General features: G+C 42.7%; 1 protein-coding gene across 3 annotated transcripts in view; it reads left to right on the forward strand.

Moving 5' to 3' along the window:
- Rab22a (RAB22A, member RAS oncogene family) overlaps positions 1–21,993 on the forward strand; it is a 53,623-nt gene extending 31,630 nt beyond the window's left edge. The window contains exons 4-8 of one of the 3 annotated variants that reach the window (XR_016538687.1): positions 6,806–6,877; positions 6,962–7,068; positions 7,646–7,755; positions 15,429–16,257; positions 19,898–21,993. Coding sequence is in view for 2 of the 3 variants with exons in the window: in XM_090352566.1 (XP_090208692.1) it covers positions 6,806–6,877; positions 6,962–7,068; positions 7,646–7,755; positions 15,429–15,526 (387 nt within the window). In the remaining variant the exon portion in view is untranslated. Of the gene's footprint in view, positions 1–6,805; positions 6,878–6,961; positions 7,069–7,645; positions 7,756–15,428; positions 16,395–19,897 lie in introns of those variants that run through there. The other 2 variants (XM_090352566.1, XM_090352565.1) reach the window with 2 other exon arrangements.
- The last annotated feature ends 4,141 nt before the right edge of the window (positions 21,994–26,134 follow it).

The raw sequence follows: 26,134 nt of genomic DNA on the forward strand, positions 1-26,134 counted from the left end.
GGGGCCAGACTGGGGGGTAGGCCCTGATTAAGAGCCCTTCATTAGGGAGCATCAAGAGAAGAGCCCCACTTAACAAGCAATGTTTTTAGCCAGTTGTTGGTGGGCAAGCACATATCCAGGGTTGCCAGATTGTAGGATTTAAGAAAAGGCAGGCATCTGATAGCTCATCACAGATTGTTTAAAATGCAGGAATCATCACACAGGATGCATCTGTAGGCCTGTTCTGGTTCAAGGACTTCACAATTGTCCTTGGCAGGGCCTTCAAGCCCCTCATTTTGCCAACCACACAGCTAGACTACATTTTTAAATCCCCCACCACTCTGGCCTCCAGTTGCAACCTGCCCATGGCTCTCCAGTGTGCCTCCTAGTTTAAACCTCCATACCCTTCCACCCATTATCCCTGGAGAGCCAGTAAGCCTTCAGAACCTACCTCAGGTCTCAGGTAGAGACCTCAGACAAGATGCCTGCCATGCACCTGTGTAGTTCCAATCCCAGTCCAGAGATTTTTGGGGGTTCTTCCCTCCCCTTCTGCCCTTCACACTGCTTGCTCTGCATGTCCTGGTGACTCCATTGTCTTAAGTGTATCTCACATGTGTCTGTGTTTGCCCCCAACTACTGGCACTGAGCTCTCAGTCATCTTTCACCATCACTCAAATGTTCTGCAGCGTTTTTTGTTTTGTTTTTTTTTATTGGTCTCTGTACTTTCCCCCCACTATCCAGCCCAGCCGTGTCACTTCCGCCCTTTCAGAAACCCTGCTCTAGTCCCTCCTAACACTGTTTAGTGACTACCTTTGTCCTCTGGCCCTGTTTGGGAGAGGCCTGAGGAGCCCATATGCCCTGCTCCACTTCTGTCTTCAATGCCTCCATTGGCCTCTCACCCAGAGGTTCTCATACACTTGTCATCAGGCCCCTCCTGTATTAGTCCTTCTCATGGGAACTTGCACTGCTCTCCACTCACAGGCTCCTTACCACTTTTTGGTCCCAGGTTCAATGTCACACCTTGGAGTTTTCCCTAACCTTCTGTACCTAACCAGGGTCCCAATTAATTCTCTTCCATTGACTTTATTACTTTTCTTCAAGACACTCATTATGAGAGTATAACTAGATGTCCTTCTGTGTAACCTTGACTGTCTCTCGCTTTGTACATTGAGAGCAGAAACTGCCATGTCTTGTTCTCTACTAATGCCATTCCTAGCACACGTGATGGAGAGCTGATATCCAGGTAGTAATTAGGTGGACAAATCAGCAAATTAACTCTGTGCAACCTCAACAAGCTTTGTCCTCATCTGTGTGATCATCTCCTGTTCCCCTACTCATCTGCCTTCCATCAGACTGCTCTCAGGCCCTGGCATATGGTGTTGATATCGATAAACTTAGGTCAACTGATGGCTAACTCCGCATAAGCCCAGGTAAGGACAGCCTCTCTACCTTCATTACCATGTGAAGAGTGCCTCCAATTAACATGTTCCAGCACTTGCATTTTTGTTTAGTTCTCTACAGAGATAAGATCCATAATGGAGCCCAGTGCTGTTACAGAATCAAAACCCTTTTTTGATGTGCTTACATCCTCCCCATTTTGCCCTAGCATCTGTTGCCTCTCGTAGCTTTGATACAAGTTATTGTTCTAATAGTCAAGTTATAACTGACTGTAAAATGATGTCCTTAAGGGGCTGAAAGTGGTTTTGAGCGTTTATCCAATATTACATGATGCCTTGGTCAGTGGGGTCTCCTTAAATTATATGAAGAGAGAAATGGTGATCAGGATGCGGGTGTACAAGCTTAGAGAGGAGTCCTGTGTATATCAAAGGGTTAAGAAGAGCCTCAGCAAAGCCGACCCAGAGCCTTCAATCATTTCTTGTAAAAATTGTCGTTTTTACATTATAGGAGGACCATGAGAATCAAGTGTGCAATGAAGGGTTTTCTATTGTGCCAGCATATCAGATATTTATCAGAAGATTCATAACCAGGTTATCAATTAACTTGCTTCAGTACTCGTCTAAAAAATTAGATCCTGGCTGTAAAAAAGAGCCTAGATTCTTTTTTAGCTGCCAGGTAAAATGAAGCTTGTTTTCATGATTTTACATTTATTTTCTCAAGACAGCCTTTGTGAGTCCTCTTTGCTCCTATTATTCACAGTTCTGAATGAGTTCATTTAGTCACCTTTTCTTGCCAGTTATCCTTCCCTAATGGTGCGAGTGTTGAGATGGTATAGCACTGCATGAATGAGCACTGTTGAATACATGTCATAAATATACTGTAAATGTAGAGAAACACGTCAGATGCTTACCATCTGTATGTGACAATATAGAGGAAAGCATTTTAACCACGTCTTATAGACTCTATAGTCAGACTTTAAAGATATACATCCCTGCATGATTCTTCCTGGTGGCCTGAGCTCTGTGAGCTCTGAGGAAACACTCGTTTATTATGACAGCAGTCATGAAGGGAACTATTTGCATGTTTAAAATCAGGGGTAAGTATAGGAGTTTAGGGTCACCTAGAGCTTGGGCCAGCAGACTGTGATCTGTGGGCCAAACCCAGCCTGTTGTCTGTTTTCTTCTAACTAAGTTTTATTTTATTTACATAACTATGCTTGTTTGTTTACATTTTGACTGGGTGCTTGTACTTCACAATAGTACAAATAAGTATAGAAATCTCATATCCCCCAAAGCTGAAGCTGTTTATTACCTGTCCCTTGCCAGAAAAACTTTGCTGTCCCCTGTTCTGGATCCAGCTTTGGAGCACATATGTCTTCAAATGTTACTGTCTTCTCCCTTTATACCAAACAAAAAAGAGAAGGGTTTCAGTGTGGTAGCAGAGACACTTAAAACATCCCATAAACCACAATTATATGTAAATATTTTTAAATGACCATTTGAAGGTCTACACAGCAACCAAATAGTCAGGTACTGAAAAGTAGGCAGTGTTGGGTACCACATGCCTTTTTATATATACTGTCCCCATCAACGTGCCTCAATCTGTGTGACACAGTAGTGAAGATTCAAGCTGAATGCCAATTCTTTTAGTTTGTAGTATTTGATCACAGAGTTTGGGGCTGCTCGAGCATTTAGAAGAAGAGCAGAAAGATGAGTCCAGCAAGGAGAACAACCTGAAAATCTCTTTATATATCCTCTCAAGTCTTTAGTTGACTCCAAGACAGGAAGAAAACATTACCAAACCTAATAGAGACCAACCGCCAGAGTGGTAGTAAGACTGTACAGAGATTTCACACATTGCTCTGCCCAGCAGAGTTGGAGTTGAGTCTAGCCCATTGAAACTTCCGGAGGGCCAAGCCTGAGACCAGGACATGGCACTAAGGACAAACCCAAATAGACCATCCTGACTATGCAAAACAGCCTCAGAGTGATTAACCAGTCAACTAGCCTTCTTCAGAGACATGATAGAAACAAGGTCTACCGCATGTCGCTCACACTATTGAGTGCATACACAGAATCTCCATACTTAGGAAGAAATGGGAAAAGGAAACCCAGTGAGTAGATGTAATCCCCAAAATGGCTCCTTACTGGAATTTGTGGTATCCAATTAAAATAAGTTCAAAAAAGTTTTTTTTTTTTTAAGTAGTCATGGTCTTACTCTCACCCAGAGTGGACTCTAATACAGAGAATCAAATGCAAATACTGGACTGAAAGTCACGTTATCTAAGATGAAAAGTTCACAGGGTGGGTGATAGAACAAATTAGACAACAGGAAACTACAAACATACTCAGTACCATAGAGGCCAAGTTTAACCTGTGTGAAATTGGAGACTCAGGGAGAGTGGAGAGAGAGATGGAGATAGGAAAAAATACATATTCAGTAAATAGTGGCTGAAATCTTTCCACATATGGTCAGACCTCAGCTCACAGTCCAAGCAGTTTAGAACACAAACATGAGTGCTATGAAAATCTGCGTAGATAAATCATAGTCAAACTGCAGAAAACCAGAGGTGAGGAGAAAATCTTAAAAACAACTAGAGATAGGACAACATATTCAGAGAGTAATGTAAATAAATAATGGCTGACTTCCTACAGAAACATTGGAGAGCTACAACCACTGGCACAGGGTATTTAACGTGCTACAGCAAAAAGCAGAGGAAAACACAGCAACTGTCAGCCTACAAAAAGTATCTTTCAAAATAGGGCCATTTTCTAGGGGGGCGGGGGGTGGGGAAGAAATGAAGAATTGAGCAGCTGCAATCCCAGAAAGTTTTTCAGACTGAAGGGAAGTGACTGCAGTGACACTCAAATCTCCAGGAAAAGGAAACAAGCACTAGAAATCCACCATTTCTTTTTCTTGTCACCTTTAAAGGCACTTGGACATTTAATGTGAATATTACACATTGAGCTGTAGAGCAGAATAGATGTACATTTTAAATATTTGATGACAACAGCCGAGAAAGGTAGGATAAAAGGACTTTGACTTTTGCAGGGTTCTGGTATTTTACATGAAGGCTCTTAAAAATAATACAAGAGCCAGGCACTGGTGGCTCATGCCTGTAATCCTAGCTATTTAGGAGGCTCAGCTCTGAGGATCGCAGTTCAAAGCCAGTCTGAGCTCAAAAGTCCATGAGACTCTTATCTCCAATTAACCACCAGAAAAGTAGAAGTGATACTGTGGCTCAAGTGGTAGAGCACTATCCCTGAGCTGAAGAGTTCAGGGATAGCACCGGCCCCAAAGTTAAAGTCCCATGACTGATATAACAATAATAATAATATAAGAAAGCATAGCTAAAAAGTCAATAGGAGAATTAACCTATGGAGTAGGAATTTTCTATGTAAAACAGAATTATTACCTATTCCCAGACACATCAAGTGAGAACATAAAATGTGAAGGAACCGAGCATCTCACTTAAAGGAGAGGGGTGGTCAGGTTGTACCAGACAGTAGGACTCTGCCACATGATACGTAAAGATTATCTAACCAGTGCCAGGAGTTTGTCCTAGTAGTCTGAGTGCTTGCCTAGCATGCAGGAAGACCCAGGTTCAATTCCTCAGTACCACATACATAGAAAAAGCCAAAAGTGGTGCTGTGGCTCAAGTGGTAGAGCTCTAGCCTTGAGAAAGCCCTGGGACTGGCAAAAACAACAACAACAAGCACAAAAAAACATATATATCCAATCAAAGCTGAGCAGTGGTGGCCCTCTCCTGTAATCCTAGCAATAGCTAGATCTCAGGAGGCTGAGATCTGAGGGTTGTGGTTTGGAGCCAGCCTGGGCAGATAAACGCAGCTAATCTTCAGCTAGCTAGCAAAAACCCAAAGTGGATGAGGTGTGGCTGAAGTGGTAGAATGCCAACTGTGAGGGTAAAGCTGAGAATGAGCACAAGGCCCTGAGTTTCACACACACACACACACAATAGCTGGAGAGTTAGAGCATGGAAGTGAGCATTCTGGTGCAAATCATAAGAAAAAAATATTGTTGTGGTTATGTTCATCTCAATAAATAGAAGACAAGTTATGATCAAGGTTAAAACCAGCATGGAAGGTGGGATGGGACGGTGAAGTCTGTGTCTTCTGGAGAACTTGTCTAGGGATATGCATATGTGTTGATTTATCACACATCTGTGAGGAGGGGGAAACAACAATAATCTTATAAAGGACATTGCCATCAGAAATACATGAGAAACAGAGGCAGACTTACCTTGATTCCACTCTGCTCCTTTTCATTTCCTCTTAGGCTATAGAAGGCAAGCCAACATCTAGCCATCTTTTTAACTTAGTGATATCATCACGTTTTGTAGTGTTTTGTTGCTTAAAGATCTTTGTTTTTTTTCTCTCATAACTTGATGTTTTATTGGAAGTTAGCAGACTTTTGCCCAAGGACAAATATTTCTCTCACAGAGATGACTAAATTTTTGAACATGGAGACTTGGGTCTGACACATTCAACCTGGTCTCATACATTCACCAGTTCTTGGTCACTTCGGATCCTGAGTTCAAGGATGTGCTGTGCACACCTGCTGTCTCCTATTTAACATGAAAGTTTAAAGGCTAAAAGTTTATAGACTGGTAAGCCAGTCTATACTTGTGCATGTGGATTCTGCACATGTGTCATATGCTCTGCTTTAAAGGTAGCTGCTGCTTGTGTATGGGGTAAGCCACCACCAATGGGGTGGTACTGTGCCACAGAGTGATGGCATAGCTCATGTATGGGTAAACTTGGCTTTAAATACTGACATCCCATTTGGTGTGACATATGTTTGTTTGTTTCCCCATTCCTCCTTGCTGCATCATTGCATATAAAGGGGAGGGTCACAGAAGCTGTGCATGCTCATGGGAGGAAAATGAGGCCTCACCTTAGGAACTGCATGGAGATGTTCAAAAAGCAAGCTGTACTCATTCAAACAGTATGCACTTAACTGTGTACTTAGGCTAAGGACAGTCGTCATTTAGATTGCAGGGTGATCTCTGACACCCCAATATACCCACTCCTCTAGAGAACTGTTTACTGCATTATTTTTATCTCCCTTGTAGTTTGAGAAGCCAGAGTTTAAAGGACTATTGAACAAATGAATTTGGGAATTACAACATTGAGTTCAATTAAAAAGCCTTTTAAGCTGAAACAATTGCTTATAGCACCATACTTAACTCCTATAAAACTGTATTCTAAACTATCTTCTAAGAGACATTTTGGTGTTACATTAGAAGTTTTTGCCTCTTGTAATTATGGGTTCATTTTCTTTAAAGCATTATGTCATCTTCTGTGGCTTAAGAGAAAGATTTGCTTTTTTGTGTGGGGATAATGGTCTTAAAAGTCTAGTCAGAGAACGTGTGTAACTAGTCCCCAATTCTGTTATTTTCCCTTTGCAGTTCCGAGCCTTGGCACCAATGTACTATAGAGGGTCGGCTGCGGCTGTCATCGTTTATGACATCACAAAAGAAGTAAGACTTTAGCCCCATTTTGCTTAGATGCCTTTGGACAGCTTAGTTGATGAGGTCTCCAGCTGCCCTCCCTTTTTATTACAGGAGACGTTTTCAACATTAAAGAACTGGGTGAAAGAGCTCCGGCAGCATGGCCCACCTAATATTGTAGTCGCCATTGCAGGAAATAAGTGTGATCTTATCGATGTCAGGTGAGTTATTACAGCAAGATTACCATGCGATTATATGTTCCTTCTCTTAATGAGCAATATCCAGTGTACGAATCTGGATTCTGTTTTATCTGTGACATTGAAAAATTTCTTTTGTTATATGTTTGGAGTCCTGAAGTTTCAAACTAAAATTAAGACTTCAGGCATTTGAAACTAATTATATTATATAAAGAGACAGGTGTGTAATTTACTTAAACACAGATCGTCTCCCGTTGACGTTAAGATCAGTACCCCTTCTTCCCCCCCTCCCCAGCTTCTGTGATACTGAGTTACAAAACACAGAAAGTAGGTTATTGACAGTTCTTCAGTCCCACTGATTCCCAGAACGAGATCTGTTTCAGGGACGGGAGGGAGAGGATCCCCAGCATCCCATCGCACTCTCTGTTGTTGAAACAACAGACAAATGGTATCATTTGAAGAAAACCCATGTGTCTAGGCTCATCCCCCAGCCACTTGGAATGTCCTTTGGCATCCTGTATCGGGCTAACCTCTGGGCAGACAGGGACGACATTGAGATCTTAATGTGTAGAATTTCTGATTTGCAATTATTGCCTTCCAGAGAAGTCATGGAGAGAGATGCAAAGGACTACGCTGACTCCATTCATGCAATTTTTGTAGAGACCAGCGCAAAAAATGCGATAAACATAAATGAACTCTTTATAGAAATTAGTGAGTATCTCTGTGTCTCTTGCGTTTCCTCTGTGTAGAGCAACTTCAGACAGAATTCTCTTCCTTGTTAGAATTTCTCCTTTTCTTGAATCTCCTAGTCTCCGATGCCCTCCTCAGTGAAGTGAGACTTCAAAGAGGAATGAATGGCTGGTTTCCCTGCCATTGCTGTCACTGCATCCCCATGACTGTCGCTCTTCTATAAAGAATGTTCCTGCAGAATAAATAACTCGCGGGGCACTGAGGTCAGAGAAACTGGCATCTCTCATCCTCTCTATTTAAATGTGTTTCAATTAACCAACTAAGGTCATCAAAAGCAAACAAAATAAATAAAGGGAAATGAAATGCAGGTATAATTTCAATGTAGGACACCCTCAAAAATTAGTACCAAGCAAAGAAAAGACAGGAGGGCCTCTTTCCCTCTGCCATTCCTTTCTAATGTGTTACTGTGATGACTGTGGATGAGAGAGGCGCTATAGGCCTTTGGATCCTCTTACAGATTATATCTGTGTTTATTTGTTTCATTCAAATTCATCAAAATATTTATTGGGAACTGTTCCAGACTCTGGGGAGATAACATGGCAAAGATAGACACAGTCCTTGCTCTCTTGGAACACACAGTCTGCAAGGACAAATAAGTAGGATCATTTCAGATAACAAGACCTTAATGAGGATGGGACGAGGACCTGCCTGCCTGCAGGTGGTCAGGAAAGTCCTCTCTGAGGAAGCAGGGTTGGAACTGAGACCCTCCAAGCAGGCCCTATAGAAGTGGGCTGTGATTAGGGGGTGCCGGTGGCTCATTCCAGAAATCACAGCTACATAGGAGGCCGAGATCTGATGTTCATGGTTTGAAGTCAGTCCAGAGCATCAAAGTCTCTCATTTCAATTGAACTCCCAAAAGCTGGAAGTGGAGATGTGGCTCAAATGATAGATAGAGCACTAGCTTCAAGCAAAAAAGCCCAGGGACAGCGCTCAGACCCTGAATTCAAACCCCAGGACTGGCGCGAGCGCATGCGCGCGCGCATTCTCTCTCTTACTGAGATCTAAGACAGTTGAAGCAGAAAGGGCTCTCAGTCTTTGTGAAGAGGAACCATCATAAACTTCAGCACCTACCCGGGCCGAGCAGAGACTTCCCTGGTGGAGTAGACTGGGGGAGAAGCCCTGAGGGCTGGGCTCAACTTTAGCAATTGAGATCCTGATAAAGTATAGGCTTCTAGTTGCCCTGATGTTCAAATTGTTTTCTAGATTTTGTTCTGTGTGCATATGTGTGTCACATCTATCCATCTGCTGTTGGGCTTCTTAGCTGATTCTGTTATTTGAAAGCGTGATTGGATGGCATGCAGTAGGGGCAGTGACTTAACTGTCTGCATGTTGTCAAGCCCCGCAGTCCCTTCCTCCCTGTCCAGGGGATTCATTTTGATAAGTAGTATTTTAAGTGCTCATGGAGTTGTGACTAGGTCCCTCTCCTGTAGGTATCCTCTCTGGTCTGATTCACTGTATCTGAATACTTAGAGTCCTGTATAGATTATGTCCTAGTTTCCATATATGAGAAAATATGTACACCATTTCTTCCTCTGAGCTTGGCTTATATCACTTAACATAATTTGTTCTAGTCCATCCATTTCCCTTCAAATGACATAATCTTATTCTTTCTAATGGAAGAGTAAATTTCTAGTGTGTATGTGTGTGTGTGTAGACATATATTTATATAAACAGCATCTGGGCTGTTTGTATAATTTGAATATTGTGAATAGTGCAGAAGTCAGCGTGGTTGTGTAAGTGTCTAAAGACACAGTATCCTGACTTGTAACACTCTAGGTAAGTGTGGTATGCCTGGATCATATGGAAGATCTATGTTTCGTTTTTTGAGGAATCTGCAAACCATCTTTCCAAAGTGGAAATACTAGTTGACATTACCACCCCACATCCCTGCCCGTGTTGTTTTTGAATTTTTTAAATTGTGTTTTATGGTCAGGGTAATGTCTAGGGGGCTTACAGTTACATTCAGCAGGTAGTGGATACATTAGTTCTCTCACATTGATACCCCTTCTCATGGTTTTATCTCCCTTTCCCTCCCCTTACCACCTCCCAATCATCTTGTTTCCTCCCTTCCCTTCCCTATTTCAAATAAACACGTAAACGTATATACAATATACCAGGTAACAAAGTGAGATACAGTAACAACATGAAATCAATCATAAGGGAAGAAAAGATAAATAGCTTCAAATAGTACATTGGTTTTGAGTTCTTGATGTTGACCAATCTAACTTGGATGAGATGGAATCTCAAAGTTGTTTTGATTTGCATTTTCCTTTATGGCTAGGGATGTTGAGCATTTCTTCATGTGTTTGTCATTCTTCTGAGTATTTGATTAATGGTTTGGGGAGGGTGTTAATTTGAGGGGACTCCTTGTATATTTTAGATATTATGTCTTTGTTGGATGTATTGCAGGTAAAGATTTTCTCCCCGTCCATTGGCTGTCTTTTTAGCTTAGTAACTTTGTCTTTTGCTATGCAGTAACTTTATTTTGATGTGATCCTATTTGTCAAGTCTCTTTATTTGCTGTGCTCTAAGTCTGGGGAATGTGTGTGCTAATAAGGCTGGTCTCAAAACAGGATTCCTCAGTCTCTACCTCCTGTTAGTACAGAAGAGTTCCTGCCCGGCTTCTGTGGGAAAATTCTTTTTGTTTTCCTCTTTATTTTATTTTTTCCAATTTTAAAGGTAATGTACAGAGAGGGTTACAGTTATGTAAGTAAGGTAATGAATACATTTCTTTTCCATCTGTGTTACCCCCTCCCTCATTTTCTCCCGCTTTCCCCTCCCCCAAGATCATTTTCACATAAAAACTAGTATGATAAGCAGTGCAGGTCAGTGTTAGTGGCTGCCATGATCAAGGCTCTAGATTTAATCCCAGGGAAGGAAAAGAGCCTATTTTAAATGCATAAACTAAGTGTATGTTTATAGTCTTTTTTTTTCTGATCTTAATTTATTTATTTCTCTGAAGTATTTATAAATTGGTTTAGTTTTTTTCATATATTTTTTATTGTAATTAATAGAAGGCTTACATTATATTCACCAGATAGAAGGTACATTGCTTCACAAATATTGATACCCTTTCTCATGTCATAGTCCCCATTTCCCGCCCCCTCTCCCCCCGCACAACTTGATTTCCCCCTACCCTCTCCTATTTCAAATAACCAATCAAGCATATAAAATATATCAGCTAACAAGGTGAAATATTGTAACAATATGAGATAACCAAGGGACAGTAAAAGCGGTAAGAGATAACATAGTACGTTAAGGACAACAATCACTCATTATATGGCTTTTGTTTCTTCATCCTGGAGGTCCTTACATTTAGCGCCATACTATATAGCCTTATTTATCTAGATTTTGTTCTATGTTTCTAGTCTTTTCAAAATGGAACAGCATGGGGGCCTAGTGGTAGAGTGCTTGCCTAGCAGGCACAAAGACCCAGGTTCAATTCCTCGGTACCACATACATAGAAAAAAACTGGAAGTGGTGCTGTGGCTCAAGTGGTAGAGCTCTAGCCTTGAGAAAAGTCCAAGGACAGTGCTCAGGCCCTGAGTTCAAGCCTCATGACTAGCAAAACAAAAACAAAAAACAAAAAAAAAAACGGGCAGCATGGATGTTTTGCTTATTCCCTAGCTGATGTCATAAAGCATGAGCACAGTATCTGTGACACTGGCTCTGTGTGGAAATATAACAGATACAGAAAAGTGCACCATGTTCAAGTTGTCACAAAGAAGTAAAGCCTGTGCTCATCCCCCAGGGTGAAACATGGCAACTCCTGCTGCCCCCTACGAGAGTAACTCCATCCTGTTTGCCAGCTACTCAGATTTAGATTACATATATTTTGTACTTGGTATTTTATATCTTGTTGTGTGTGTGTGTGTGTGTGTGTGTACTGGTGCTTGAACTCAGGGCTTGGATGCTGCCCGTCAGCTTTTTTTCTTGAGCCTACTGTTCTACACTTGAGCCACAGCTCCACTTCTAGCTTTTTGGTGATTAATTGGAAATAAGTGTCATGGACTTTCCTGCCTTAGCTGGCTTCAAACTGCAGCCCTAAGATATCAGCCTCCTGAGTAACCAGATTTCAGGCATAAGCCACTAACACCTGGCTCCTTTTATTTTGTATTCCACCTTTAGATCATCTATATCATTGTGTTAGCTGTAAAATGTTCCTCTTTATGGCTGGTTAGTGATAATGGCAAGCTCCGGGCTAGAGAGGCAGAAGCAGGGATTACCTGTAGTGTAATTATCATTCTACTCTTGGTGGCATTGGGATAGTTGTTTCCAGTTTGGAGCTATTACAAATAATACTGTTCTAAACATTCTGGTCCTAGCCTTTGGTGAACATCTATACACCATTTGGTTAGTTATCTTTATACCCAAGAGAAGAATTGCCTGGTCATTGGATTTGAATGTGTTCAGCAGGCTTTACAGCCTGTTTGCAAAGTACAGGTTGTACACCTGACACCACAACAGTGCTGGGTAAGAATCCAGCCCTCTCTGTGTTTCCATGACAGTGATCAGTTGAGTACCTGCCCAGAGACTTATTTACATCTGTATGATACCTGGTTTTCTATGAAGGTACTGTTAAGTCTTTGGCCTATTTTTCTATTGGACTACCTATATTCTTTGTCTTATTTGTGCTTTATTTTGGATGTAAGTCTTTGGTTGACTCTATATTGGAAATCCTTCTCTATAGTATAGCTTGACTTTCATTTTTTAATCAATCCTTGGATGAACTGAATTTCTAAAAGCTAATTGGATCCAGTGTGTCCTTATTGTCCTTTATGGTTAACATAAAGGCTTTTAGTTACTGCTTAGGAAACATTTCAAGATGTTAACTTCTTCTGAAAATATTAACTCTACAAAAATGATGTCAAATTTCACAGTTGTCTCTCTGATGCCAGCTGTTTTCCAGTTTCCATTTAGGGAGAAAACATGACAAGAAGCTTCAATAAGGTTTCAGTACATTTGTAATTTATTCACACCGGTGTCTAAGAGCACTTGAAAAGGAGTAGAACACTTTTCAGTTGGCATAGAAATCAGAATACAACCATGCACCAGTGACTCATTCCTGCAATTTTAGCTACTCAGGAGGCTAAGATCTGAGGCAGTAAAGCCCATGGGATTCTTTTTTGGAGGATGGGGGAGGCAGTCCTGGGGTTTGAATTCAGGTCCAGAGCACTATCCTTGGACTTTCTCAAGTCTAGAGCTCTATCGATTGAGCCATAATGACACTTCCAGCTTTTTCTATGTATGTGGTACCAAGGACTCAAACGCAGGTCTTCATGCATGCTAGGCACGCACTCTACCACTAGGCCAAACTCCTCGCCTCCTTATCTCCATTTGACTCTTACCTCCATTTAATTATTTTTGACTCCAATTAACTACTACTTTTGACTAAAAAGTCAAAAGTAGAGTTGTGACTCGTAGTAGAGCACTAGCTTTGGACACAAAAGCTCCAGGACAGTCTTCCAAGACCAGCGCACATGCTCACACACACACACACACACACACACACACACTCTCACACTCATACCATAGAGTGCACTACCCACCAGGTCACAGACTGCCCAAAGATGTGGACATTCAAAGCTTGGCAGCCAAGCACCAGAGAGTTGTCAGATCCCCTTTCATTCTTGTTAATGTCAGGAAATGTATCTACCCATTCTTTCTATGTTTACAAAGTGTCTCTGTGCCAGGTACAGTGCTAGGTAGAGCCTGGATCTTAGAAAGCCATGGTACCTTATGCTTCCTGTATGGTTATTGTTGGCCACCTATGCTTATTTGCCTAAATTGATAAGTTTCCATCCCCCACTATTTTATATGTGTCTTCGTCGGCCTTGTCAGTGAGAAGATTCCCTAGCCTTGATACAAATGTTCAGCCTGAGCCTGGTATCAGTGGCTTACACTTGTGACCCTAGAGACTCAATAGGCTGACATTTGAGAACTGCAGTTTGAAACTGGCCTGACCATATAAATCTGAGACTTTTACTCCTCCAGTTAACCAGCAAAAAGCTAGAAGGAGAAGTGTGGCTCAATGGTAGTGTACCATCTTTGAGCAAAAAAGCCAAGCCACAAACCTCTGAATTCAAGCTTTGGTACCAGCACCAAAACGAATGTGTTGCAGTGTTCTTCTAGAGTCCTGATGAGTCTTAGAGTGTGAGGTGTTGGAAATAGGAGGTAGAGGGGCATTCATGAAGCCTTTGCACAAGAAGCAACCCTTGAGTTATCAGCCACAAGGGTGGATGGGTGATTTAAGAGTTCTCTCAAAATTGACATTATGCTTCACAGAGCAGTAAAGTGAAGCCTGCTCATTCTCATGCGTTGTTGGTGACACCGCCTCTTCAGAGAGCAATTTGGCAGCATCTGTCAAAAATTTAAATTGCACATCCCTCTTGCATTTGTGCTAGGTAGACACCAGGAGTACAGAATGTGTCAGACAAATACCCAAGGGCCTCATAGTGTGGCCTGGCACCTCCTCTCTCTTCGCCTCCTGTCTCTTTGCCTCCTCTCTCTTCACCTCCACTCTCTTAGCCTCTCCTACACCCACATCATTGTTAATATCATGGCAGCATTGTGAATAAGTGTTCTTCAGAAGAGGGACGGGTAAACAAATGCCAGTGTGTGTTGTGGAGCTGGCAGAGCAGCAGCTCCTCGCTGATAGAAGAATCCCCATGCGGGCTAGGAGTTTGGCCAAGTGGTTAAAGTGCTTGCCTAGCATGCACGAAGACCCGGGTTCGATTCCTTGGTACCACATACATACAAAAAAAAAAGCCGGAAGCGGTGCTGAGGCTCAAGTGGTAGAGCTCTAGCCTTGAGAAAGTCCAAGGACAGCGCTCAGGCCTTGAGCTCAAGCCCAGGACTGGCAAAAAAAAAAAAAAGAAGAATCCCCATGGTGTATCAAGTGGGAGCCGGGTGGCAGCGGGGAAACGGGCGGCTGTTTGCTTCCCACCTGCGCAGCCAAAGGTTGGGCCTGGGTGGCTAGATATACTGTGGGGGTGCGTGCCTGACTCTGGAAGATGGGTCCTAGGTCTGGTGGCTTCAGCCTTGAGACAGGGTGTGCATGTTCAGGTGGAATCTTTTACCACACAAAGTGTCTTTAGTAGGTATTTGTTTAAATTACAAGTGCTTGCTAAATGCTGTGTGGGATCCTTGTTTGGCGCCTGAGGCACATAGGACACACACACAGCTCACACGCTAGAAGGAACGATACAGAGATGAGCATGGCCCCTGAGCAAGGATGACTGGCATGTTCCATATTTGAAGAAAGAATGACAGGGAAGGAGGGAGGGAAAGAGGGACTATGGAAGTAAAAAAAAACAAAAACAAAAAACTGGTGAAACCCAAGAGGGGAAAGGGAGGGAGAGAGAAGAGACATTATTGGGAAAGCTGACGCCTTAAGAGTCTGGTGGCGGGTGGCGGTGATTGATGCCTTGGATCTGACAAATGTCCTGGGCAGTGCAGGGTGCCAGCATGAGGGGAAGTTGGATGAGATTTGGTGGGCACTTTTCAAGTGTTCACTAAGCTGCCTTACTGTGAGGAAACCTGTCCATTTTTATCAGCAAAATGGTTGTGTCTGAAAGTCAGCAGATGTAGAAAGTTGGCGCTCATTCTCTCTCCTTTCTTCCTGGTTGATACAGGTCGAAGAATTCCATCCACTGACGCCAACCCGCCATCTGGCGGCAAGGGCTTCAAACTCCGAAGGCAAGCATCGGAGCCAAAGCGAAGCTGCTGCTGACAAGCCAGCCACACAGTAGGTGGTGGTGAGTGTTCGCAGGAAGGCTGAGCCTTGCTGCCCACGTCCACCTCGCACTCTCCAGTCTTCTTCCTGTAAAAGGACTCCGAAATTGACCGCACCCGTCTCCCTTTGAAGACGAATGTCGTGGGGTTCCCACACGTGGACTTGTAGTTTAAGACCCTCTGGTGTACAAAGGGACCACGGTGTCCCTGGCTTTGGACCTTGGTGAAGGGACATCTGATTGCATGGATGACAGGACTCAATTGCTGGGTGCTTTTGTAATCAAGATTTTATGTAACATTTGTAAAGGGAAAATTAGCATTTTTATGGTTCTTGGCCTGGAACAAGCCTTTGTGAAACTGGTAATTTTCTTTGTTTCCACTGTTAGAGGAACTTGTGTCATTTCACATGATGGGCAGGACAGGTGGGGGAGTGGGCTGCTGTTGGACGCTGAAATGGATTATTGACGGGACGAACCTGGGAAAGTACTTTGGTTGTGGGTCAGCCGCCAGAGCAGCGCATGCCCACTGTTCGTTCTGACCTTTCATGCAGGTGTCTCCAAACACATTGTTGGCACCTTCTAAAGGAAACTCATGGTTGAGGTGCTGGTGGTAGAGAAGCAGCCTGGAGTGCATTGAACTGCACATGTTCTGAGCTGCCTAACAGTGGTTTAAAAGGGAGGATGAGAAAAGAACATCGTGTAAATGCCGTCCGTTTTCTGTTTAACCCAAGTAAGTATTTTGGAGGGTAAACAAGTATCTATTGCTTAGCATATGTAAAGTTGTAGTCTATATTTATGAGACCATCATTTAAAGATGATAAATTATGTAAATACATTAATAAATTCTACGTTTCATTCAACACTCCATTTAATCTTGCACCTAGTCTTGCGTATGCCCGCCCATCTTTCTTGAGCCTGTCCACATGAGACTCTGAAACACATTTATGTAGTTCAGAGGCACAGAGCACTTAGCTTATAATCTTCCCAGCCTTCCCTGCCTGTCCCCCTATCTCCTTCCCTGCACATCCCATCTGGAAATGATAATAAAGACATATGCCACTTTGACAAGCCTCACTAGTCCTTCCTAGCTGGAGGGGAAAGAATCAACTCCAAGCCCATGTCCTGCTCCTGAGCGTCTGGGCTTTTACAGAGACCTCAGCCCAACTGTTTTAAGAGTGCTCTCCTTGTTAACAATTTAGCTTGTCTTTCCGTTTCCTTTATTTTCCCCTGCCTCTGTTAGTGGTTAACACTCTTTTCCCTCAGGGAGCCTAATGAGGTTTTTAATATAATCTAAAAATAAAGCACTGAAGAGAGGTTGGTGAAAATTTGTTCCTGGTCTAATTTGGCACCCTTCCAACCTGCCTATTGTACGGGAAGGAAATTTACAAGATTAAATAGGAAATGAAACAGCTTGAATTTCAAACTAAATTGTGTTTCCAGAGCTATCTTTAACTGAACAGTCCAAACTTTTAGAAATAAATGTTATTTTTTTGTAGCCTCTACTTGAAATGAATAGATTTTTAATGAAGAAATTATAACTGCGATCAGGTTAAAAAATGATTTCTGTTTCCCTATTGTATGTCTGAAGCACTTGAAATTATTTTATTCCTATTGAAACCCTACAGACAGAATACAGTTAGTAAAAATTCTAACACTGTAAAATTCATAGTCTCCAGTCTTCCTAGCATCTTGCTTCTAATCCAGCACTCCAATAGTAAACATCTGGAAAAATATTCCCATACTGAGCTCCTTATACCTGCCTGAAGGGGGCTTGATTTGATTTTATATACATTCACCCCAAGGGCATCCAGCCACTGCCCTAATATATGCCAGCATTCCTGCTGCTGGTCCTCCTGTCTCCACAGCAACAAAACAGGAATTATGGAAGAAGCAACATTAGGTGCGGGGGAGGGAGTCTGTCCTGTTTCACCAAGAAAAAAAAAAAGACACAACTCCCTAACCTTTGTCAGTAGATGCAAGTGATCAAGGCGATGCTGGGTACCTAGGCAAGCAGGGTCTTAAGAACCTGATCCCAGTGCCTCGGGTCCCGCTGTGACATTGCACCGCATTGGTCCTGACAGCTGGTGTCTGGCTGGTCTCTCACACTTCTTGCCCACAGGACAGGTGACACAGGGCACTGTGCTCCTGCATTTCTTAGCCTTTTCTCTTCTTCCATATTTTCTCTGGCCTGCCAACAACAGATACCTGTTTCAAGCTCACATTCCACACTCTGTGAAATACAAAGGCACATATTAAAGTGAGGAGCAGTGCTTTGTTTTGAACACATTTTGCATGAACCTAAGTAATGATCTCTAACACCCATTTCATATTTCCTTTCTTAATGCTTAATGAGAAAAGGCTAGACTCCAAAGGAATTGAGAACAGGCCCATCCATAAAAATCTTTTGGTTCCCTTATGACGCAGGACCATTTTCAAGAAAACTTCCAGGACTAAAAAGAAAAGAAGAATCATTAATTAGCTGAAAGTGAATATTGATTCCTTTCTGAGAAATTGAAATAAGCTCTTTGCAGGTGTCCAATCCTAGAAACCATTGGTCTCTAGATCTCTCCTTTTACATAAGTGGTTTTCTGATTCTGTGATAACTAATTAACTATCATTTGGTGATTAAAAGAATATAAAGTAAGAGTATGATTAAGTGTCCTTCATGTTAAACTCTGTAAGAAGTGATTGGGAAGAAGTACCTCCTGCAAGCTCTGTTGCCTCCAAGGAGACCTTGGTCACCTGCTTGACAATCCCCCCGCCCCCCCAGGCAAGTTCTCACACAAAGCTTTATGCTTTCAGAAGCCCTGTACGACCTTCTTCTCTGTTGACAGTGACATCTGAAGTATCTGCCTCCTCTGTCATTTTTCCTGGACACCCACGCAGGACCTCATCTTCTTTAAGTGGGCCAGTGCCCTTTCTGATCTTTGCAATTGTCTTGGCTTTTAAATACAAGAAGAGAAAGATAACATTTGATTTCAGAACTTCTCTTTGCTATATTTCTTTTCTCAACTTAAGAAATAGTTTAGGAGGACTTCTAAAACCCAAGTGCTACAGCCATGAAATTGCCCTGTAGGTCACCAGTCCAGGGCTTTCCTGGAATCACCAAACTGAAATGTCTTTTTTTTATGACACTGTATTTAAACAGACAGGTTAGATTCAGACTACCCAGCACTAATCGGCAGGTCAGTCTCCCAAGCTCCAAGAGGTACTTGTTCATCATACATACATCTGTTATATTCTAGCGCGAAGATGGAGGGGTTATATAAATTCTGTTTAGTGCTTTTTCACTCCTTGCAGAACACACCAAGAATGTGATTCCTGGGCCCTCAGAGTACAAGCTACGGGCACACAGTATGTGACTTAGATTTATATAACAGAGCCCCCAAACACCCACATCTCCACACAAGCCTGTGTGAGTAATGGCAGTATCCTCCCCTTCCCTTCCAGAGAGGCCCTTCACTCCGATGCCTCCTGTGTGCCTGGCTTACAACTCTGGGCACCATGCTGGCAGCCTGCACATACAGTCTGGCTCTCCTTACTCAGCTCTAGGCTGAGTATCCAGCGATGTGGGTGGACTCCACAGGCCCAACCTGTGAAAAACCTTCCTCATTTTAATTTATTTGAAAAGGATGAGCAAACACAGTTTGTTTACTTGTTCCACTTCAAGAGACACTCTACCTCCTAACAGTTCATCTTTCTTAAAGGGAGAAATGGAAATGCACCTTCAAGAGCCAAGCTTTAACTATATACCTGCCTTCAAGCAGCATGGCTCATCAAAAAGAAATTTTTCTAATGTTGCAAGGCAATGTTTAGGATATTCTGGGGGACTGTATGATTTTTTTTAATCAAGAAAAATTAGCTAGGAGATAAACAGAATGCTGCATAGTTTCAGAGAAGAAGGTAGCCCTGGGGTTCAGCCTAGGACTTCAGGAAACCGCTTCTGCAAATTCCTTTTGACAGCAGAGTTGCTTGTCCTGACTTCCAGTAATAGAAAACCAGGCAATTTGATTATCCGATTTGCAAGAAATGTTAATGGAATTCCAGGGCATTTGTCCTGTTTTATGTGCAAATGAAAGTCTAAAAAATATTAGAAGGGTATTACATTTTTCAGGAGCCTCCGTTTTTCCATCTAAGAGAATGATAAGTGAGAGACCTGTTGTGATGGAGTTTCATTAAACATAATGAGAAAAGTGAATAAATAGAACCAAGAGTCATCATCTTTCTCAGTTTGTCCTTCAGGATTCTCTTAGCTTATAGGAAAATGATTTACTCTCTGAATCTAGAAGGACTTCCAGCCACATAGATCAAGTTTAATTTGATGGTCTGTACCCTCAGAAATAACTAATATCTGTGTTCTTTCTTTCCAGAGTGTAATCAATTACAAATATGCTAGAATATTTTTGGCTTCAAAACAAAAGAATTCAGAACTTCAATAAAAAAAGGAATTTCAAGCCTTCCATCTTTAGATGGTAAGATTAGAATATATGAACAGTAGACGGTGAAATTAAAACTGTGATGACTAAGAAATTTAACAACCAAAATTTTTTAATTTGTTGCAAGTTCATTTTTAGATCTGCACAGTGCCCAGTGTCTCATCAAAATACTGCGTAATTGCATTGAACACAATTCTGGGTAGCTTTCCACGAACAAGAAAACAGGACTTCAAGTGCCAAGTTATATCTGCCAATTAATGGGCAGTCCTAAGATAGTAATGATTTTTTTTCTAAGAGCTTTCTTTAATTGACAGTTTTAAACTGTAGATCTTAATAGCCTCCTTAATCATGCAGCAGAAACAAAACATTCAGATTTAGTGCCACTGCCTTTCCTTGATTCAGGAACTTTCCAGTGCTTCGGGAAACAAAAGTGTTCCAGGAAGTACACTGGAGGAAGTCATCTTGGTAAGACTGCATTTTGCACAGAGGGCCCATCGTGTTCACATGAAACTTAAACTGTCCCTCCTCGAATCACCCGTGGTCACCTTGTATAGGAGCTGGGCCACCTCCTCCTTGAAGCCAGCACTGGGAGTTTGTGGGACTCCCAGCATGCACTAGGCCATGGTCATCCCCCCTGGACCCCCAAGTGCTGTTTGCTTTTCTACCTAACTCTCACCTCGTGTGGCCATTATTTTTCATTAAGCTTGAATAATCCATTTTTGCCTCCTGAGAAAACAATCTACAGTAGTAGTTGAGTTTCTTTGCCTCTACCTACTCTGTGCCTGAAATGTTAGTATATAAAACTGATCAGAGGAACCAGTCAGCTCAGCCTAGAGGAGAGAGATGACTGGCAGCTGGCTAGCCAGGGCACCTGATTGGTGGTTCTGTTTTTAAACCATGTGTTGCGCTGCGTGGACAGAGCTTTATTGCCCAGGAATAGGCCTTTATCTTTTCACTCTCATCCACCTCAGTCTTTCCACCATTTCTCCTGAGGAGTCACGTATCCCCATCCATCTGATCCTCTTTTAACAGCTTTCGTCTTGCCTTCTCTATGATCAAGATGGACTTCTTGCCTTATTCCTGTCCTCACTCTTCTGTGGGCACTCCCCTAAAGGCGTACTCTCGCGGTCACCTCCTCAGCGCTCTTGACATCAGCAGGCTCACGTGGCAGAGGTTCTGCCTACTCATTCAGGTTGCTTCTGATGCCAGATAGGTACAAAGTCAGCTGAATATGAGGTGCTTCGGGACTTCCAGAGAGGGAATGGTAGCACTCGCTCATAAGGGAACACCACTGATTGGTGCATTTTTAAGTATGTGTTTTGCCATTGGTGATCAGGTAGTGTCAGTGTCAGAACTGTGAGTTGGTTCTACAATATTTGTTCATGTATGGAAAAGTCCAAATCAGAAGTCTAGAAGAACAGTTGCTGTGGGGATGAGCCTAGACGTAAAAGATAAAACAGACTTTGCTAAGCCATTGTACCAGCAGTTCTCAAGAATGTCATCCCTTGTCAAGATCCAGTACAAGGAGTAAGGTATTTGTGCCTTTTTATAATAACTTCTATTATCTTACGGAAAAGAACTGAGTTGCTTACAGTTTTGTCTGCTTTGTAGCACTGCATAAACAGCCTAGATATTTAGCTGTGGCTCCACACTGCATGCCACATTGCTTACCTGTAATGAAATATCACATCAATGGTTTGCCAAGCTTCTGTGATATCTGAAGACGTTATTTTTTCAGTCTTGACCTTGGGCTGGACCTAAGTCTCTGTAAACCATGTAATGTCTTTATTGTCAATGCTGGAAAAAAAACTAGACCTCTTGCTTTTCGATGCAGTATTTTTCCTCCTATGCCTATGCTGGGAGTTGATAGTCTGCAAATGGCGGTAGAGTTGGTATATTTTTCAACGATGTTGTTTTAGCTGGAATATTCTATAATATACTTCTACAGAGTAGAATATGCTAAATCGCTATGAAATTTGTTGTAAGAAGAGTGTGACCGTTTTGTTAATAAAATGCTATGTTTACAGATATATGCATTTTTGCCTTTCAGTGGTTTCTCTGCAGTATTATTCCTCACGGTATGTTCTTAAAATGTTTTGAAGTCATTTCAGAATGATTTGAGGGACTGATCCCAAGATGTAGCTGTGGTGATCTCTCTGAGCAGCCAGGTGTTTGTTTCCATGGATTCAGCCTCCTACATTCTGGGCGTGTGTGTGTGTGTGTGTGTGTGTGTGTGTGTGTGTGTGTGTGTGTGTGTGTGTGTGTGTGTGTGTGTGTGTGTGTGTGTGTGTGTGTGTGTGTGTGTGTTTGCTGGTTCTGAGGCTTGTTCAGAGCTAGTGCTCTGCCATGAGCCACAGCTCCGCTTCTAGTTTTTTTGGTGCAAAGTTGGAGATAAGAGTCTCATGGACTTTCCCTGCTCTGGCTGGCTTTGAACCTTGATTCTCAGATCTCGGCCTCTTGAGTAGCTAGGATTAAAGGTGTGAGCCACCGAACCCATCCTCCTGCGTTCTTTATCTATTGCACATCCCTTGAGTTCTTGGGGTGCTTCTCTTTGGAGATGAGGGTGTGCTGAGTGCAGAAAGGCAGGCCACATCCCTCGAAGAAAAGGGACAACTCTGGGGCAGCCTCCTTTTAATAAAAGAAAAGATAGTTGTGCTTCCCTGTTGAAAATTTTTGTCAAGATACCAGCATTCCCACCCCAGAATTAATTTGTGCCTCTAGAATCCCTGTGTTGCTCATGGCCTGTGCAGGCATGGCCCATGTGTTCCTGTGTCTCCTGCCACCCTGTTCATTGTGCTAAGAGGAGAGGGGAGAGACGAGGGGTCAGACACTGGCAAACATGGGCTTGGGCCTCACCTTCATCCTTTCTGGGAGGCCAAGGTCCCTCTGCAGGCTTGCTAAGCCCTCTCTCTCTCTGGGTTCCTTAATTTCCACAAGATTACATCTGTCATCCTAGCCACTCAGAAGGCCAGGATCCAGGGGAACATAGTTTCAAGCCAACCTGGGAAGAAAAATCAGAGATCTTGTCCAAAATAAGCAGTTAAAAAGAAAAAAGAAAAAAAAAACACATGCTGGAGGCTTAGGATTCAAGTTGTAGAATGCTTGCCTACCAAGCCCGAGGCTCTGTGTTCAAACCCCAGGACCACCTAAAAAGAAAAGAAAAGAAAAAGAAGCATGTATAATTATGTAAACACATTTAGCTCAAGAGTAAGCAGTAGCATGTGATTTATTTTTGCAAGTCATTGCCTGATGATTCCCTCTGATTCAGGTAAAATAAATGATAATGGTTTAGTTACTTGCTATTTTGATTTTTACTCTTTTTTTTGGCAGTACCAGGCCTTTGCTCAGCTGGGGTTCTAACATTTGAGTCATCCTAGTTGTTTTGAGAGACTCTCAAGGCTTTTCCGCCCAATTTGTCTTTCTTTTTACATTAAAAAATAATAACATGGGGGGATGGGGAAGTGGGAGAAAAACAGGGGAGGGAATAACAATTTTCAACAAGAAATATACTCATTACCTTTAACTGTAACCTCTTTGTAGATCACGTTGACAATAAAATTTTAAAAACAAAATCAAAAAGACTCTGAGGGTCAGGAATTGTGTGGCTTAATTGTAAGAGTGCTTGCCTAGCACACACAAAGACCTGGGTTCGATTCCTTGGTTCCACATACATAGAAAAAGCCTGAATTGGTGAATGTGGCTCAAGTGGTAGAGCTCTAGCCTTGAGAATGTCCAAGGACAGTGCTCAAACAGAGTTCAAGCCCAAGGACTGACAAAAAGAAAAAAAGAAAACACTCTGAAAATACCATAAATCTTATGCACAGCCCATGTATGTAAAGGTTACCTAACTAGCTCTCAGATTAAAATATATATGTATATTTGACCATATCCGAATAGCCCAGCCCAGACCCCTTCCTGCACTGTCTGTTCTGACTACATAGCCATGTTTGGTTTGATTTTACATCTTAGTTACATATTATTCCATGTATTTAAAGATGGAATATGAAGGATTGATTCCTGCCTTAGTCCCTCAGGACTGATAAGACACTGGGCACACACAGACAGGCTTGACCACATGCCTGTCCACAGGCGAGGTTCTACCGATCTGGGCCTGGCTGAGGACACTGTCCTCGGCCCCCAGTAGACCACAGCACCTCAAATCAAGTGTACTGTTCAACTGTGGGCCTGGCCAAAGCCACTGCCCTGGTCCCCCAAGACACCAATTTTCTGTTTTCTTGTTAAGCCCACCCCCAAATCCAACCCCTCACACAACCTTCAAATCCACGGGAAGGTGCCCTCGCTGGCAATAAGCAGTCCTCACCTGTGGACAGTGACGAACGATCTCTTCCTTTTCTGGTCTCCATTTTCTTAACACCAGCTACTCAAGAGGCTGAGAGGAATTGTGATTCTGAGCCAGCCTAAGCAGAATACTCGGTAAGACTCCATCTCCAATTAGGCAGCAAAAAGTGGGACTAGTGGTGTGACACAAATGGTGCAGTATCAGATAGGCAGGCAAGCTGAGCAAGAAAAGGGGGCCCTTGAGTGTAAGCCACACTATCAACAGGAAAAAAAAAGAATATTCTCTATGAATAAACCACCATTTATTTGCCCATTCTGTTTTGATAAGCATTGAGTTTTCTTCATGGTTGTACCACAGTGAGTATCTTCAGTGCCCATAGGTGTTTTTCTTTTGATCATCTACCTGAGAATGAGATTTCTTCATGATGGGAAATGTATATTGTTAGTTTTATTCATGTGTGCGTTAGGTCAGTGCAATTTTCTAAGGCCAAGTGACCAAGTTCAAGGCTTCATCTGCCAACACTCCAAGTCTGTCCTTGAAGTCCAAAAGTGTGTTCTCCCTTCACAGCAGTTGTTTCTGAGGACTGAGGCTTGGATGTCCCATTCCCATCTTTGCCTACTTTTAACTCCATGGTGCACATCCTTATCAGGATTGTGTGTATTCTTTGAAATTTACTGGAGCCAGATGCCAGTAGTTCACGCCTGCCATCCTGACTGATATCTATTGATGGTGGTTTGAAGCCAGCCCAGGCAAGAATGTCCATGAAACTCTTATCTCCAATTAACCACCAAAAAAAAAAAGCAAAAACAAAAAGAAGAAAATAGAAACTATATGGTTCTAGTGTACCCTTGAGCCAAAAAGCCCAGGGATGCCAGGTGCTGTGGCTCACGCATGTCATCCTAGCTACTCAGGAGGCTGAGATCTGAGGGTCAAGGTTCAAAGCCAGCCCTGGCACAAAATGACCTGAGACTTGATCTCTAATTAACCTCTAGCAAACAGGAAGTGAGACTTGGCTAAGGGCATGGCCGTAGCCTTGAGCTAAAGAGCTCAGGGACGACACCCAGGGCCAAGTTAAAGCCCCATGACCCACAAAAAACAAAAAAAAAAAAATGGCCAGGGATAACCACCAGGCCCTGAGGTTAAGCCCTAGGATCAGAGGGGGGTTGGAAGGACTGGGAGAGAGATTGGCTCAATAAGGACACTGAAGTTACACGTATCTTCTTTTGTCTTCTAAAAAATAGATATGGGGCCAGGAGTTTGGCCTAGTGGTAGAGTGTTTGCCTAGCATGCATGAAGACCCGGGTTCGATTCCTCCATACCAGGTACATAGAAAAAAGCCTGAAGTGGTGCTGAAGCTCAAGTGGTAGAGCTTTAGCCTTGAAGTCCAAGGACAGTGCTCAGGCCCTGAGCTCAAGCCCAGGACTGGCAAAATAAATAATAAAAAATAGATATGCTTGCCAGGTAATGGTGGCTCACGCCTGTAATCCTACTTACTCTGAAGGCTGAAAAGTCCCTGAGACTCTTACCTCCAGTTAACCACTAGAAACCTGGAAGTGGTGCTGTGGCTCAAGTGCAAGTGGTAGTGTGCTAGCCATGAACTGAACTGCTCAGGTACAGTGCCCAGGGTCAGAGTTCAAGCCCCACAACCGACCCCCCCTCCCAAAAAAAAAAAGCCTCATCAGTTTGAGGGGGAGTGTATAAATGTCACAACTCTTCAAGCGGCCCAAGACCTCTGGGAGAAGGCAAGCAGAGTGGTGTCGGTGACTACATACAAGCATAGAATCTTGGTAACCTGTCAGTGGAGGACCAAGAGAAACAGCAGCAGCCACACCAGAAAGGGAACCAGCAAGGATGTTGAATAGATACGAGCA

Source organism: Megascapheus bottae, chromosome 18 (assembly GCF_031878675.1).
Source record: "Megascapheus bottae isolate mThoBot1 chromosome 18, mThoBot2.hap1, whole genome shotgun sequence".
Lineage (NCBI taxonomy): Eukaryota > Metazoa > Chordata > Mammalia > Rodentia > Geomyidae > Megascapheus > Megascapheus bottae.